Source organism: Ranitomeya variabilis, chromosome 2 (genome assembly GCF_051348905.1).
Source record: "Ranitomeya variabilis isolate aRanVar5 chromosome 2, aRanVar5.hap1, whole genome shotgun sequence".
Classification (NCBI taxonomy): Eukaryota; Metazoa; Chordata; class Amphibia; order Anura; family Dendrobatidae; genus Ranitomeya; species Ranitomeya variabilis.
In genome coordinates, this window is record NC_135233.1 from 24943161 (window position 1) to 24959203 (window position 16043).

The 16043-nt window shown below is 42.2% G+C and overlaps 1 protein-coding gene across 1 annotated transcript in view; it reads right to left on the bottom strand.

The window, feature by feature from the left end:
- The window catches only part of GALNT14 (polypeptide N-acetylgalactosaminyltransferase 14), a 460225-nt gene that overhangs the window by 60241 nt on the left and 383941 nt on the right, over window positions 1-16043 (bottom strand). The window contains exons 8-9 of the mRNA XM_077282130.1: window positions 15174-15258; window positions 11179-11282 (exon numbers count right to left, since the gene is read on the bottom strand). Of these exons, the coding sequence (XP_077138245.1) occupies window positions 11179-11282; window positions 15174-15258 (189 nt within the window). The remainder of the gene's footprint in view (window positions 1-11178; window positions 11283-15173; window positions 15259-16043) is intronic.

The window sequence follows — 16043 nt, forward strand, 5'->3', positions numbered from 1 at the left end:
TACCGTGTGGGAGGTGCGGAGCGCGCCCGGCACTTCTGTAAAGAAAAATGAAAAACAAAAGGTGGAGAAAAGCCGCGCTGAGCGTTGCCAGAGGCTGAAATTCAATCAGAATATTGACTGCGCGGATGCCTGGCACCAGATTACACGCACAGAATGGCTGCCGGGATCCCACAGGAGGACACTTTCACTCGATGCGTCAATACAATCCAAGGGAGAAAAAAAATACGGAAAAACTGATTAGGCGGATTGAGATTTCCATATATCCTGCCGGGTACATAAACCAATTTGTCACTCGATACGTCTGCGACAGGGCGACCGGCCTATTTTCATTAGTCGGAGACCGAGGATCACGGAAGGGAGATGTATAAATAACTGAGACTGCCAGACATATTTTATTTATCAACTTCTCAATAAAGAATCCGTCGCCCTATCACCTCTCTGAAATATATCGTCCCGCTGGTGGCTGCTGACAGCTGGCCGGCAAGAATAACGTATTACCCACCGAGCCACGTGATCAGGCCTGAGATCTGCTGACATCTGCAAAGGAACCTTCCCGGGCAATTTCTGGCACAGAAATGAATGGAATACCACAGAATGTATTTAATTAGATTAGTGGAATGATGACAGCAGCAGAAGTGGAGGAGGATGATTTTGTGGGAGAAAGTGACCTGTCTACTTATGGGATTATGTGTCTGAGGACAGGACTGCATGTGACAGGGGCAGTGTTCGAAGGCGAGGAAAATGAGAGGGAAATCATAGTCTGAAAAAGGAAATATCAGGGTACCACAGCAGTACAGAGTATTTAATGAGAGGAGTGTGTTGAGTTTGTGGGTGAAAGTGACCTGTCCATTCATGCGATAATGTGAATGACGCCGCCGCCAAATATGACGGGAACAGGCTTACAATATAAGGAGAGGAATGGGAATGAGAGGGAAATCATAGTGGCTGGGATCACACATACGCGAGATACGGCCGAGTCTCGGAGGTGAAAACCCAGCTCTGGCGCCGGCACTCCGGAGCGGAGTGTGCAGCCGCACAGCAATACATGGAGCTGCACGCTCCGCTCCGGAGTGCCGGCGCCAGAGCTGGGTTTTCACCTGCGAGACTCGGCCGTATCTCGCGTATGTGTGATCCCGGCCTCTGAGAGAGGAAGTTTCAGGGTCATGTAGCAATACATAGTATGTAATAAGGGGGGGTGTTGATTTTGTGGGAGAAAGTGACCAGTGCACTCATGTGATGATGTGAATGAGCGCATGGTGGCATGTGACATGGGCAGTCTTGCAATACCAGGAGCAAGAGATGGAAATTATAGTCCGAGAGGAAGAATCAGGGTCTCTCAGCAATACAGAGTATTTAATGAAAGGAGTGTGTTGAGTTTGTGAAAGAAAGTGACCTGTGCACTCATGTGATGATGTGAATGAGGATACTGCTTCATATGACAGGGAAAGACTTACAATATAAGAAATAAGAAGGGGAATGAGATGGAAATCATAGTCTGAGAGAGGGAATATCATGGTCCCAGAGCAGGATAAAGTATTTAATGAGAGGAGTGTGTTTCTTTTGTTGAGGAAAGTGACCTTTCCAATCATATTATGTGTGAATGATGACAGGGCTGCATGTGATAGGCGCAGTGTTGGGATGTATAGGGAGGAATGGGAACAAGAGGGAAATCATAGTCTGAGAGTGAAAGGATCAAGGTAGTGCAGTGCAGAGTATGTAATGAGTGGAATGTGTTGATTTTGTGGGAAGCAGTGACCTGTCCTTCATGTTATGATGTGAATGAGGACATGGCTACATATGACAGGGATGGGGTTATGATATAAGGAAAGGAATGGGAATTAGGCCAGCGTCACACTGGCGAGTTTTACGGACGTATGAGAGCAGAAAATACACCCGTAAAATACGCATAACACACGGCCCAATGATTCTCTATGTCCCAGCTCCTATCAGCCGTATTTTACGGATCCGTATTATACGGTCTTGTACGGCCGTAGAAAATCGCAGCATGCTGCGTTTGTCACCATATTGCGCAAAAAAATCGCCAATGAAAGTCTATGGGGGCAAGAAAAATACGGATTACACACGGACCAGCAGTGTGACTTGCGAAAAATACGCAGCGATGTTCTATAGAAAAGCCGGTAATTCAATTGCCGGCTTTTCATTTCTCCTTCACAAACCCGACATGATATGAGACATGATTACATACAGTAAACCATCTCATATCCCCTTTTTTTTTGCATATTCCACACTACTAATGTTAGTAGTGTGTATGTGCAAAATTTGGGCGCTGTAGCTTGTAAAATAAAGGGTTAAATCGCAGAAAAAATTGGTGTGGGCTCCCGCGCAATTTTCTCCGCCAGAGTGGTAAAGCCAGTGACTGAGGGCAGATATTAATAGCCTAGAGAGGGTCCATGGTTATTGGCCCCCCCTGGCTAAAAACATCTGCCCCCAGCCACCCCAGAAAAGGCACATCTGGAAGATGCGCCTATTCTGGCACTTGGCCACTCTCTTCCCACTCCCGTGTAGCGGTGGGATATGGGGTAATGAAGGGTTAATGTCACCTTGCTATTGTAAGGTGACATTAAGCCAGATTAATAATGGAGAGGCGTCAATTCCAATAGTACGAAATGGTTAATCAAACACACACATTATTACAAAGTCCTTTAATGAAATAAAGACACATGTTGTTGTAATATTTTATTATACTGGTAATCCACCTGAAGACCCTCATTCTGTAACAAAGGAAAAATAAAAACTCAACAATATCTCATACCTTCCGTCACTCAGATCAAGTCCCACAAAGTAAATCCATCTGAAGGGGTTAAATCATTTTACAGCCAGGAGCTGTGCTAAAGCAGTGCTTGTGCCTGTAAAAACCCCCAGGAATGAATGGATTGCAGGGGAATGACCTGTAGTTACCTTGAGTTGCGGTGAGGCGCCCTCTGCTGGATGTCCTCGTATGAACTCGAGCGTGGGAACTTTTACCAGGCTCCAGTTCATGAGGACATCCAGCAGAGGGCGCATCACCGCAACTCAAGGTAACTACAGGTCATTCTCCTGCAATCCATTCATTCCTGGGGGTTTTTACAGGCACAAGCACTGCTTTAGCACAGCTCCTGGCTGTAAAATGATTTAACCCCTTCAGATGGATTTACTTTGTGGGGCTTGATCTGAGTGACGGAAGGTATGAGATATTGTTGAGTTTTTATTTTTCCTTTGTTACAGAACGAGGGTCTTCAGGTGGATTACCAGTATAATAAAATATTACAACAACCTGTGTCTTTATTTCATTAAAATACTTGTAAATAATGTGTGTGTGTTTTATTAACCATTTCGTACTATTGGATTAATAATGGATAGGTGTCAGAATTGACACCTCTCCATTATTAATCTGGCTTAATGCCACCTTACAATAGCAAGGTGACATTAACCCTTCATTACCCCATATCCCACCGCTACAGGGAGTGGGAAGAGAGTGGCCAAGTGCCAGAATAGGTGCATCTTCCAGATGTGCCTTTTCTGGGGTGGCTGGGGGCAGATGTTTGTAGCCGGGGGGGGGGGGGGGCAATAACCATGGACCCTCTCTAGGCTATTAATATCTGCCCTCAGTCACTGGCTTTACCACTCTGGCGGAGAAAATTGCGCGGGAGCCCACACCAATTTTTTCCGCCATTTAACCCTTTATTTTACAAGCTACAGCGCCCACATTTTGCACATTCACACTACTAACATTATTAGTGTGGAATATGCAAAAAAAAAAAAGGGATATGAGATGGTTTACTGTATGTAATCATGTCTCATATCATGTCGGGTTTGGGAAGGAGAAATGCAAAGCCGGCAATTGAATTAGCGGCTTTTCTGCTATCTAGCGCTGTATTAAATATATATATATATATATAGACTGTTTTCATGAATATTTCAGCCCATGGATCCATTAGATGTCCGTTTTTCAAGCCTGCGGGAAAATCTCGCAGTACGGATGCCATACGGATTACATACGGAGGTTTACATGCGCAAAATACGCTGACACACCCTGCCTACGGATGACATATGGATCACTATTTTGGGAACATTTCTGCGTTTTACGGCCGTAAAAAACGGACCATATTTTCATACGCCTAGTGTGACGCCAGCCTAATAATGTGATGATTTTTGACTCCGTTTATGTTTGTTTAATCATTTTTTTTTTTCTGAGGAATAAAAGTTTTTCTAAATAAATTCCTCCTGAAGAGTTATGACAGCCCAAAACACTGACTGCACCTTTGCCTCCATTAGTAATTAGAAATACTTATTTTCTGCGCAGAAATATCTATTGTTTCCTTTCTGAATTAAATAGATTCTTCCTCTGTGTAAATTAGCTGAACCGTGAAGTCTGAGTATTTATGGGGCATTAACTTGGGTTTTTTTTTTTGCAATTCTTCCCATTATTAATGCCTTTACTCAGATGACATTGATCTAGTGGATCGGTTTGGGGGATGAATATGGCGGCGTCTATCACGGCTCTCCGGAAGCCTCTGCGGCGATGCTACCAGCCGGAGCGCTGCTGTCTGCTCCTCGATTGTGCCGGATAATAGAAAGTGTCAGCGTCTAAACTCCGGGCTTGTTCTGGCTCAGTCATGCAAGGCTTCTCCTCCTGACACCAGACACGGTTCTGTTTCTAAGTAATTCCATTTGTATTTGTGCTCTTGTCACATTCCCCAGACAGATGCAGACGGGTATTGAGTTTTCCTTCAGCTCCATCTCATTAAATCTGTAAGCCCGGGCAAAATGTGATACACAAATAGGCTACTTAATATGGCAAGTGTCGTCCATTTACAGAGGAAACTCACAATCCCATTGAACTCAATCAAGGCCGTGTCAAATTAATAGGCTGGAGATGTCCTGTAACTAACAAAGTACCTACGAGGAATTACCAAGGTACCGCCGCCGTCTAAAAAACAAATAACTGCTCCTAAATGGGATCTAATCCACAGCATCGCTAATTTAATGTCTGATACAAAGTTCCAAATCCCCTGCATGGACAAAGAATGAAATAATGTATCAGATCATGTGACCAAGGAGTGAAACAATGTATCCAGTTCAGCTCTGGATACACTGAGGGGCAGTACCCAAAGCAGCCACCGGGTGGCAGCAGGAAGAAAGTATGCTGGGATATACCCAAGGGGTCTCAACAAGGAGAGAAGAACTAGAAGTTTCAGAAATAGTAGTCAAGAAATAGAAGTAGTTTGTAGGCCTGAGGTCAGAATCAGGGTGTGGGATAATAAGTCAAAGCATACAAATCCAAAAATAGGCATTTGCAAAGACATACACTGATCACCAGGCTCAAATGGCATCCTGAATATATCAGTGTTTGTACCGAAAAGCAATAGTCTACAGCCACCACTAGAGGGAGCTCAGGAGCAAATGGAAGACATAGGACAGAATGCAGTAAGCTCCTGAGCTCCCTCTGGTGGTGACTGCAAGGAGCTGCATGTGATAATATAACTGTCTAAAAGGGGATTTGGAGCTTTGTGCCAGAAAGAGGGAGCTCCGATGAGAAATTAATCAGCACAGCATCATGGTAAGGGGCGGAGGTTCACTTTAAGCTTCTTATGAGAGAGTCATGGATAAAGTATTAAATGGAACATGAGCTTCTTTCTATGGCGATTTATGGTATGCGTGTCCACGGGCGTCAGGGTCACAGTGAACCATCTGTCCACCACAGGAGGGGAGTATACTTTTTTTATTCCAAATGGGGAACTTTAACGTTTAAAAAGAAGTTATTACTTGGTAAAAAATGATCAATAAAGTCTAAAATAGTCCATAGTCCAATCTTTAGGGGTATAAGCTACACCCAAGGTGGGAAAGTAAAAAAAAAATTATCCAGAGCGTGACTTGTTTCTTTCTGGAGGACCGGTTATGTTCCACCACTTCCTTTGGGCACCGTGTAATACTTCTTTTCCCCTGCGGGGGCAGTGCAGAGAATTTGCACACTATCTGCTGGCTGCTCTTGAATATTAGGAATGATTGCTGGGATCAGCTTTAGTTTTTATAGGTAACACATCCAAATAAAACAGCTGGAACAAGGAAGAAAATCCCTTTAAGAACATTGAAAAAAAAAAAAAGTACAAAAAATCTGTTTAGAGGAGAAATAGAGAACTTTGTAAGTAATACAGAATTAAGTGAGAAGCGCAGCGGGAGATTTGGTGTGAGAAGCGGGGACAGGACGTCAGCCTGGTTCTAGAATTATGGACATGGCGGTTAGTGCAGATTGTGAGGCAGCGAGATGGGAAGCGGAGAGCGGAGATAACAGGACCTGGCACTAATCACAAGGAGGAGGCCGCCGAGGGGATTAGACGAGCTATCTGCCAGAGACAGACGAAAAGAGGCATCTCACCTGCAACACGGGAGCAAGGAGAAAGCCTCGTCATGGAAGCAGACACCCTAGACTTGTCCTTGGGAACAGGCGGCATTACAGGCGGAGATCAGGTCCCGAAGAAAAATTCCCCAAAAATCAAGAAATGCCCTATCCATAGAGATCCCCAGCAATCCCAAGATTAGCCCCCTGGATGGAGTGGAGCAGCGCATGTTCGGAGTCCACTCCGTTCATCTGTATGGGACTGGCGGAAAGAAACGGGCGCTGTACTGTGCAGTCCCATAGACAATGAATGGAGAGGATGGTGAGCATGCGTATCTCAGCCCATTCAGGACATTACTGCGGAGTACAGCGCTCATCTTTTCCCATCAGTCCTATAATAGAACGGACACTGAGCATGCGCACCTCCGCTCCATTCAGGACAGGCTGCGGAGCACAGCGCTCGGCTTTTTCCGTCAGTCCTATAATAGAACGGACACTAAGCATGCGCACCTCCGCTCCATTCAGGACAGGACTGCGGAGTACAGCACTCAGCTTTTACCATCAGTCCTATAATAGAACGGCCACTAAGCATGCGCACCTCCGCTCCATTCATGGTGGGGTGTGGAGCACAGCTCTTGGAATCACTGGGGTTCTCGGTGATCGGACTCTCCGCAATCAGCAAGTTCTCCTCTATGCGATGGATAGGGGTTAAATTCCTTTTTTTTTTAAAAAACCCTTTAATGAAAAACTTAAACAGATTCAATAAAAAAAAAGTTTCTCCTTTACTCATCATCATTTATGCAGGTAACAAGATGGAGCTGGGGAGAGCCCCTCGCCGCCTGCTTATTCTCCAGATCCCACTGCCTGAGTGGTTCCCATCTTCTGGACTCAGATCTTCCAACATTGCAGCTGCCAGTTAGGTCCCTGTCCCAGTTGCACAGGATCACCCGCTCTCCAAGCAGGACTGCCCATTTCTGGGTGAGATCTGACTGTTTCTTTTCTCCGGGCCATCTCCAATTTTGTGAAGGCTGGATCTGAATAATCAGGACAGTTCCTGCAAAGCCAGGATTGTTGGCAACTACGTAACATTCCCATAAACTCATGCTATTGCCTCACCATGGAGTAGGGGCCCTGAACCCATGAGGGCCAGCGGAGAGCTTGTCTTAATAACCATAAAATTAAAATTCCAGCTGCCTGTGGCCACCACTAGGGGGAGCTCACTGTATGCACAGTCCCACAGATACCACTGTGCTCCTCCTAGTGGGGGCAGCAGTCTCCAGTACACCTCTGCTGCTGTGAAGCCCCCCGATACTGAAGATGGGGAGTAGTCCGCACCAACCTTGGATGCTGGGGGTGATACCTGTACAATGTAACAGTGGTCATTGTTCTGTGTAGCAGTGATATCTGCGTGCCGGACCCCCAGGGAGGATATTGACTAATTGAAACCTAAAATAAGAAGTCATTGCATCGATTTCCGCTTTCGAGATTTCTCTACTCTCTACACCATGTTCCAAATTATTATGCAAATTACATTTTTATCAGATTTTCCTAAATGGTCGGTGCAAATGACAGTCAGTCTAATAAAAGTCATCACCCGTTAGATTATACATCGAATTTTATTGAAGAAACCTCCCAATGATAACAGTATAATCTCCAAAATGAATAAAAACTCACCGCACTGTTCCAAATTATTAGGCACAGTAGACATTTGATATGTTTTAAAGAACTGAAAATGTTCATTTGTGGAATTTGCAGCATTAGGAGGTCACATTCACTGAACAAAAAAGCTATTTAACGCCAAAACATCCTAACAGGCCAAGCTACATGTTAACATAGGACCCTCCTTTGATATCACCTTCACAATTCTTGCCTCCATTGAACCTGTGAGTTTTTGGAGAGTTTCTGCTTGTATTTCTTTGCCTCCCAGAGCTGCTGTTTGCATGTGAACGGCCTCCCACCCTCATAGATCTTTTGCTTGATGATCCTCCACAGGTTCTCTATAGGGTTGAGGTCAGGGGAAGATGGTGGCCACACCATGAGTTTATCTCCTTTTATGCTCATAGCAGCCAATGACTCAGAGGTATTCTTTGCAGCATGAGATGGTGCATTGTCAGCATGAAGATGATTTTGCTCCTGAAGGCACGTTTCTGCTTTTTATACCATGGAGGAAAGTTGTCAGTCAGAAACTCTCTATACTTTGCAGAGGTCATTTTCACACCTTCAGGAACCTTAAAGGACCCTACCAGCTGTTTCCCCATGATTCCAGCCCAAAACATGACTCCTCCACCTCCTTGCTGACGTCGCAGCCTTGTTGGGACATGGTGGCCATCCACCAACCATCCACTACTCCATCCATCTGGACCATCCAGGGTTGTCGACACTCATCAGTAAACAAGACTGTTTGGAAATTAGTCTTCATGTATGTCTGGGCCCAATACAACCGTTTCTGCTTGTGAACACTGTTTAGGGGTGGCTGAATAGTAGGTTTATGCACCACAGCAAGCCTTTGAAGGAGCCTACACCTTGAGGTTCGAGGGACTCCAGACGCACCAGCAGCTTCAAATATCTGTTTGCTGGTTTGTAATGGCTTTATAGCATCTGCTCTCTTAATCCGATGACCTTGCCTGGCAGAAACCTTCCTCATTATGCCTTTATCAGCACAAACACATCTGTGCTCAGATACAGCCACAAATCTCTTAACAGTACGATGATCACGCTTAAGTTTTCGGGAAATTTCTAATGTTTTCATCCCTTCACCAAGGCATTGCACTATTTCATGCTTTTCGGCAGCAGAGAGATCCTTTTTCTTTCCCATGTTACTTGAAAACTGTGACCTGCATAATAATGTGGAACATCATTTTTAAGTAGTTTTCCTTTAATTAGAATCACCTGGAAAACTAATTATCACATGTGTTTAAGATTGATTTCAGTGATCCATTGAGCCCTGAGACACAAAACCATCCACGAGTTTATTTGAAAAACAAAACAATTAAATCTTTATCACACTTAAATCCAATTTGCATAATAATTTGGAACACAGTGTAGTCTTCTCTGGGATCTCTCATCTAGTTACTGGCGCTTCCCGAGTTGTAGAATGAGGGGTTAATAATTCATCTTTATGGTACCGGAGTCGTCTTACATCTTCACTTCTGTGATTACTGCGCAGGAGGCACAATGAGCTGCGGGGGGCAATCACCGGGGGTCACACCATCCTCCACATAAAGGGAAACCGACCTCATTAGTTTGTCAGTAGGACTACAGCTTAGTGCACAATATAGCACCAACATATACCGCAGCGCTGCGCCACAACATTAGTCCCTATCCCCAGTGGGGCTCACAATGTTGTATTCTCAGTCACACCCACTAGGGACACATTCACAGACAGTCATTCTAGCAGTGTATGCCATTATTATTTATGGGCACTGTGTGGCGCCATTTTTTGCCGGGTGTGCTGTATGCTGCACTGTGTGGTGTTGTTCCTACTGTCTATTGAGATCCTAATACTTGGACAATATACAGTGCCGCTATTTGAGTGTGATATGTTGCTGTCACTTTGGTAGCGTATATCGTTATTATTTTTTATGATGGTCTTATATGGTTACTGTATGGCGCTATTATTCTGCAGGTTTATGGATGGATATGATGCTTCTATTTGCGTGTTAATATATGTTGCTGTCACTTCTGCATGCGTGTGTATTATTATTTTTTTACGGGCACTGTATAGCGGTTTTATTTGGCAGGAGTACATAGCTGTTATTTGGGCTCTGTCTAATATTTGGGCACTACGTTGTGCAGGTGTTTGTTATATGTTGCTATTATTTTTGTTATGTGTTATGTTGCTTTTATATGGGCACGGCGTGGCGCTCTTTTTGCTGGTTGCTATTTTTCAGTATTAGTTTCTTTTATTTGCACAAGTCGATGTTTCTTGAGACTCGTGTGGTCCGGATATTTGGGCACTTTATTTTGCTGTTATTCGGGCACGGAATGTTTTCATGATCTCCCCATTACGTGTTCCTGTAATTTCATTCTTTTTTATGGTGCAGTTATTTGGGCAGTGTTTGGCTGTCCTCTATGGTGGGGGGAGGTTACAAATTCGGGTGTATTATGCGGCTGTGGTCTGAGTGTTATATGTTGCCGTCCTTTTACCTGTACAAGCCATTATTATTCTCTTCTATGGTTCCGTTATATGGGCAGTGTATGGGCCTCTTCTATGGTGACTATTATTTCAGCACTATGACGGGGATATCATCTCTTGCTGTAACAGAATATCAGAGATTTTTAGCACTTCTCTTTTGGCCTTTTCACTTTTTTTTTTTATTTTAGAAAAAGCGCCAGGAGCGCCGAATAAAAACAGAAAAGAAAAGGCGCAATTTTATGGCAAAATAAACCGATGCTTGGAGAGTAATAAATCCTCCCCCTATATGTTGTATTTGAGCGATCACCATATTCCCCCAACCCTAGAAGAGGCCGTCCTACCCTTCCCCGAGTCCCATAATCTCCCCCAGTCACCGGGCGCCATTTGTATTAGGAACGCTCAGAAAAAAGCTCATGCACAGAAATTATCATTTCTACTTTGATGATTTTCCTGTTAATTCCCTGATGGCGAAAATTTGCAAAAAATATAAGAATCTTAGCAACTAAACTGATCCCAGGAAACCGAATGTTCGGTGTATCCGTGTCTGTAGCAGTCACCAGTTACTTAGTAACCACAATGGAATCTTCCCCAGTATTCCGACCCTTTCATTATCAGGTCCATGGACATTTTTCTACTTTAATTTTTTTTTATTAAACGATTTTATTTATTTATTTTCATATTATTTTATTTTTATTGTTTCACTTACCAAAATTCTCTCCTCCCCAGATGTCCATGGCGGTGTCGTACTTCCCCAAGTGATTGAACCAAGACTTGTCTATGACGAAGAGTCCCCCAGCGATGACGGGGGTCCTGCACAGAACACATGGGGGGCACAATGTCAGGCTAAAATGGGGAATTCTCATATTCTCACCCCACCGTGCTACCTGCCCACTTATTTCTCTTTATTTTGTAATCATTAATTGTCCTCTTTTGACTTTTATTATTCCAGAGTATAAAATGATAAACTGAGTTTTTACCCCTAGGATCCAGCGCTTCCTCTCTGCCGCTGCTCAGATCTTTATTCACCAGTTGCAGTGATGACATCATGTATACAGCACTGCAGCCAATCAGCTTGTGCCATCTCCAGCAGCAGAGCCTTAGAGTATCAGTGATTGGCTGCAGTGGTTAAGATTGCTGTAGACCTGAAGTCACTGCTGCAGACAATGAACAAACACCGGAGCAGCGGCGGAGAAGCAATGATGGAGTCAAAGCGTAAAAACTCAATTGTTATTATATAGAAATAAAAGTCCACACAAGACAACCCCTTTAAGAACCTCTTTTGTGTTTTCCCCGCCTTCCAAGAGCCACAATATTTTTTATAACCTTATTTCCAGAGACATAGCTGCATGGTTGCTTGATTTTTGTGGGATGAATTGTATTTTCCAATTTCACCATTTAATTTATAGAATAATATACTGAAAAACAGTAGAAAAAAAAACGTTTTGTTTGTAAAATGTAGAAAAGGTAAACTAAATTAAAGGTAAAATAAAGAAAAAGTTATTCCACCAATGTTTTTGGGGGATTTCATTCTTTTAATAGTGTTCATGGTGAAGAATAAATACCCTGATAACATTATTATGTGGATCAGTACAATTCTAACGATACCAAATACAGTGATGTGAAAAAGTGTTTGCCCCCTTCCTGATTTCCTATTCTTTTGCACGTTAGTTACACTTAAATGTTTCAAATCACCAAACAAATGTAAATATTAGACAAAGTTAACACAATGAAACACAAAATGCAGTTTATAAATTAAAGTCTTTATTATTAAGGAAAAAATAAAATCCAAACTTCCAGGGTCCTGTGTGAAAAAGTTATTGCCCCTAAACCTAATAACTGGTGGGGCCGCCCTTAGCAGCAACAAATGCATTCAAGCGTTTGCAATAACTGGCAATGAGTCTTTCACAACGCTCTGGAGGAATTTTGGACACTCATTTTTGCAGAATAGTTGTTATTCGGCTACATTGGAGGGTTTCCGAGCATGAACCGCCTTTTGAAAAGGTCATACTACAACATCTCAATTGGATTAAGGTCAGGACTTTGACTAGGCCACTCCAAAGTCTTAATTTTGTTTTTATTAAGCCATTCAGAGGAGGACTTGCTTGTGTGTTTTGGACCATTGTCCTGCTGCATAACCCAAGTGATCTTCAGCTTGAGGTCAAGAACAGATGGCTGGACATTCTCCTTCTGGATTTTTTGGTAGACAGCAGAATTCATGGTTCCATTTACCACAGCAAGTCTTTCAGGTGGAGAAGCAGCAAAATAGCCTCAGACATCACACTACCACCACCATATTTTACTGTTGGTATGATGTTCCTTTTCTGAAATGCTGCATTACTTCTACGCCAGATGTAATGGGACAAACACCTTCCAAAAAGCTCAACTCTTGCCTCGTCAGTCCACAGAGTATTCTCCCAGAAGTCTTGGGGATCTTCAAGATGTTTCCTGGAAAAACTGAGACAAGCATTTATATTCTTATTGTTCAGCAGTGGTTTTCGTCTTGGAACACTGCCATTCAGGCCATTTTTGCCCAGTCCCTTTCTTATGGTGGAGTCATGAACACTGATATTAACTGAGGCAAGAGAGGCCTGCAGTTCTTTGGATATTGCTGTGGGGTCTTTTGTGACCTCTTGGTTGAGTCGTCACTGCGTTCTTGGGGTAATTTTGGTCTTTGGTCGGCCGGTCACTTCTGGGAAGGTTCGCCACTGTTCCATGTTTTTGCCATTTGTGGCTAATGGCTCTGACTGTGGTTCACTTGAGTCCCAAAGCTTTAGAAATGGCTTTATATCCTTTTTCCAGACTGATAGATCTCAATTACTTTGTTTCTCATTTGTTCCAGAATTTCTTTGGATCTCGGCATGATGTCTAGCTTTTGAGGACCTTGTGGCCCACTTCACTTTGTCAGGCAGGTCCTATTTAAGTGATTTCCTGATTGAGAACAGGTGTGGCAGTAATCAGACCTGGGTGTGGCTAGAGAAATTGAACTCAGCTTCCTAAACATGTGAGCAACCACAGTTAATTTATGTTTTAAGCGGGAGGGGGCAATAACTTTTTCACACAGGGCCCTGCAGGTTTGGATTTCTTTTTCCCTTAATAATAAAAACCTTCATTTAAAAACTAAATTTAGTGTTTCCTTGTGTTATCTTTGTCTAATATTTACATTTGTTTATTGATCTGAAACATTTAAGTGACAAACAAGCAAAAAAATAAGACATCAGGAAGGAGGCAAACATTTTTTCACATCACTGTGTATAAAGTTTTTGTGTGTTTTTTATTGCGGTTAAATTTAATTTGAAAGTTAGTAATAAAAATTTAGCTTTGTGTCATCGTTTTCTGTGAACCATAACTTTTTCATACGTTTTATACTGGTACAATTTTCCTGCCTTATTTTTTTAAACTCGGGATGGGACCATTTTTACCCTTCATGATAATGTTTTGCTTTTTTTTTTTGTAAATATGCTTTTAAAATGTTTTCTTGTTTGCATATTGAAATAAATTTTTATGCTAAATTTGGTTTGACTTTTATGTAATTTTTATATATTTTTCTATACTAATAGAAGGGAAAAATGTAAAGAAAAATGCAAAATGTGTTTCTATTTTTCACTTTTTAAAATGTATTTTTTTTACAACCACAAAGGACCACTAAAAACATTTTAAATTTCATTCAGCTCTCCAGAAAAATTATTTTTGTATATTCAACTTTTTTTTTCAACAAGCCGCTGCAAAGTTGAACTTTTTTTTAGTCCTGTTTTATTATTTACTTATTTTCTTGCTTTTTTACACATTTTTCATTTATTTTACTTACTGTGCCCCACATAAGGACTTAAAATATTTTTGTGGGGGGCATTTTGACATGTTAATAAATTCTTTCTATTGCTGATATCCCCTGTAACTAGAAAAGTATATCAGTCCCGGTTACAGGGGAAAGTCAGCCTTGTGCCTGCATAGCAGAAGTGACTGGGTCTCCTAGAATTCAGCAGGTCCTGCTCCCGCACTGCGATCACATGACCGTTGGTCTGGAGGAAGAAATGCTGACAGCGATTTCAATAACTGAATACACAGAACTTGTAAATTATTGTGTATATAGCGATAGGGAAGGCAGAAAAGCTAGTAAACCATCTCTGCCTTCACTATGAGGAGTCTGGCTGTGTCTGACTGCTGACTCCTTGCTGCATGGTCTTGTGCAAGCAGATAACTCTGCACTGACATTTTAACATCAGTGCAGAGTGAAGTGTGGACCGCCTGGATGCTTAAAGTCTATGGGCAGCGCGGAAGTAGTTAATTTATTTTATTTTGGATTATTATTTTTATCAGTCTTCCTTAGAGACTTGAACCTGTGATCGCTTGTACAATACTGTACACTGTAAACACTTATATTGTCATTTTTCTGACCGCCGATGAAGCTCCAACCGCTTAGATGCTGCAGTCGTTATTCACTATTGCATCTAAGCAGTTAATCAGCTGAGATTAGAGCTATCTCCTGAGCCCGCTCCTTACATACCGCAAACAGCAGGACGTTTTTCATCGTCGATCAGTCTTATACATTTTTGTCAACAATGTACAGAATTTAACAGGAAAACTTTTTATAGTCTCTGTATGAAATTGGGGGCCTTAGGAGAATCCTTTTTCTGCAGCTGATCCCGGCCCACGACTGATATGGGTGTTGTCATTTTTTTTATGTGTTTTGGTTATTATACTTACTTTATTGGTTCTGTGGGGTCCAATCTTTTAGCTTTTTGTTCCGTAGTGAGCTGCTCCCATTTAAAGTGCAAACTCCAGTCAAAGCCTAATAAAAAAAAAAAAAAGTAAATTATGTATATGTAAATAGATATAGAAAATGTAGCAGATTTTTTTTTTTTTTTTCAAAAACAGCGCCACTCTGTTTAATTGGCTTTATCTGGTACTGCAGGTCAGTCCCATAGAAGTGAATAGAACTGAGCTGCAATACCAGACAATGGCCATATAAAAGAGTGGCGCTGTTTATTTCTGGCAGCAGATGCGTTTTTCTAATTTCTTTCCAGCCATCTAAACCAAGGAAATAGTCTTGTATCTAAAAAAATAAAACATTAGTAATAAGATGCATATTCCTAGAGAACTCTCATAAAACACTTCTGCGCCAACAAGCCAATTTTTTACCTTTTAGGCTATTGGAAAGGTGAAAGGGACCTAGGGGTGAAGCAGTAGACAACTAATAGAGGACCTGTCACCAGGTCAATAACGGCCAGTTTATGCTTCTGTTTTATTCCTGCTACTCCCCTTATTATTCATGTTTCTTTTTTTTTTCAATCCACCACACAATTATAAAGAGGGGGCGTGGCCTCCAGGGTAATTATGCCGAGCATTCTAAAGACACGCCCCAGAGGATCCTGTGAGACACACCCCCTTTGTAAAGGCCATAAAAATTAGCACCAAATAAAAAGGCTCATATCTCTTGAACCTTATAGCGAATGTATGAAAAAAAACAAAAACACAGAATAATCAGTTCTGGTTAGGACTCTGCTTTAACTTTTAGGGACTGGTCTATGGTCTGATGAATATTAGGGACCCGGTATAAAGTCTGAATAAAAATAA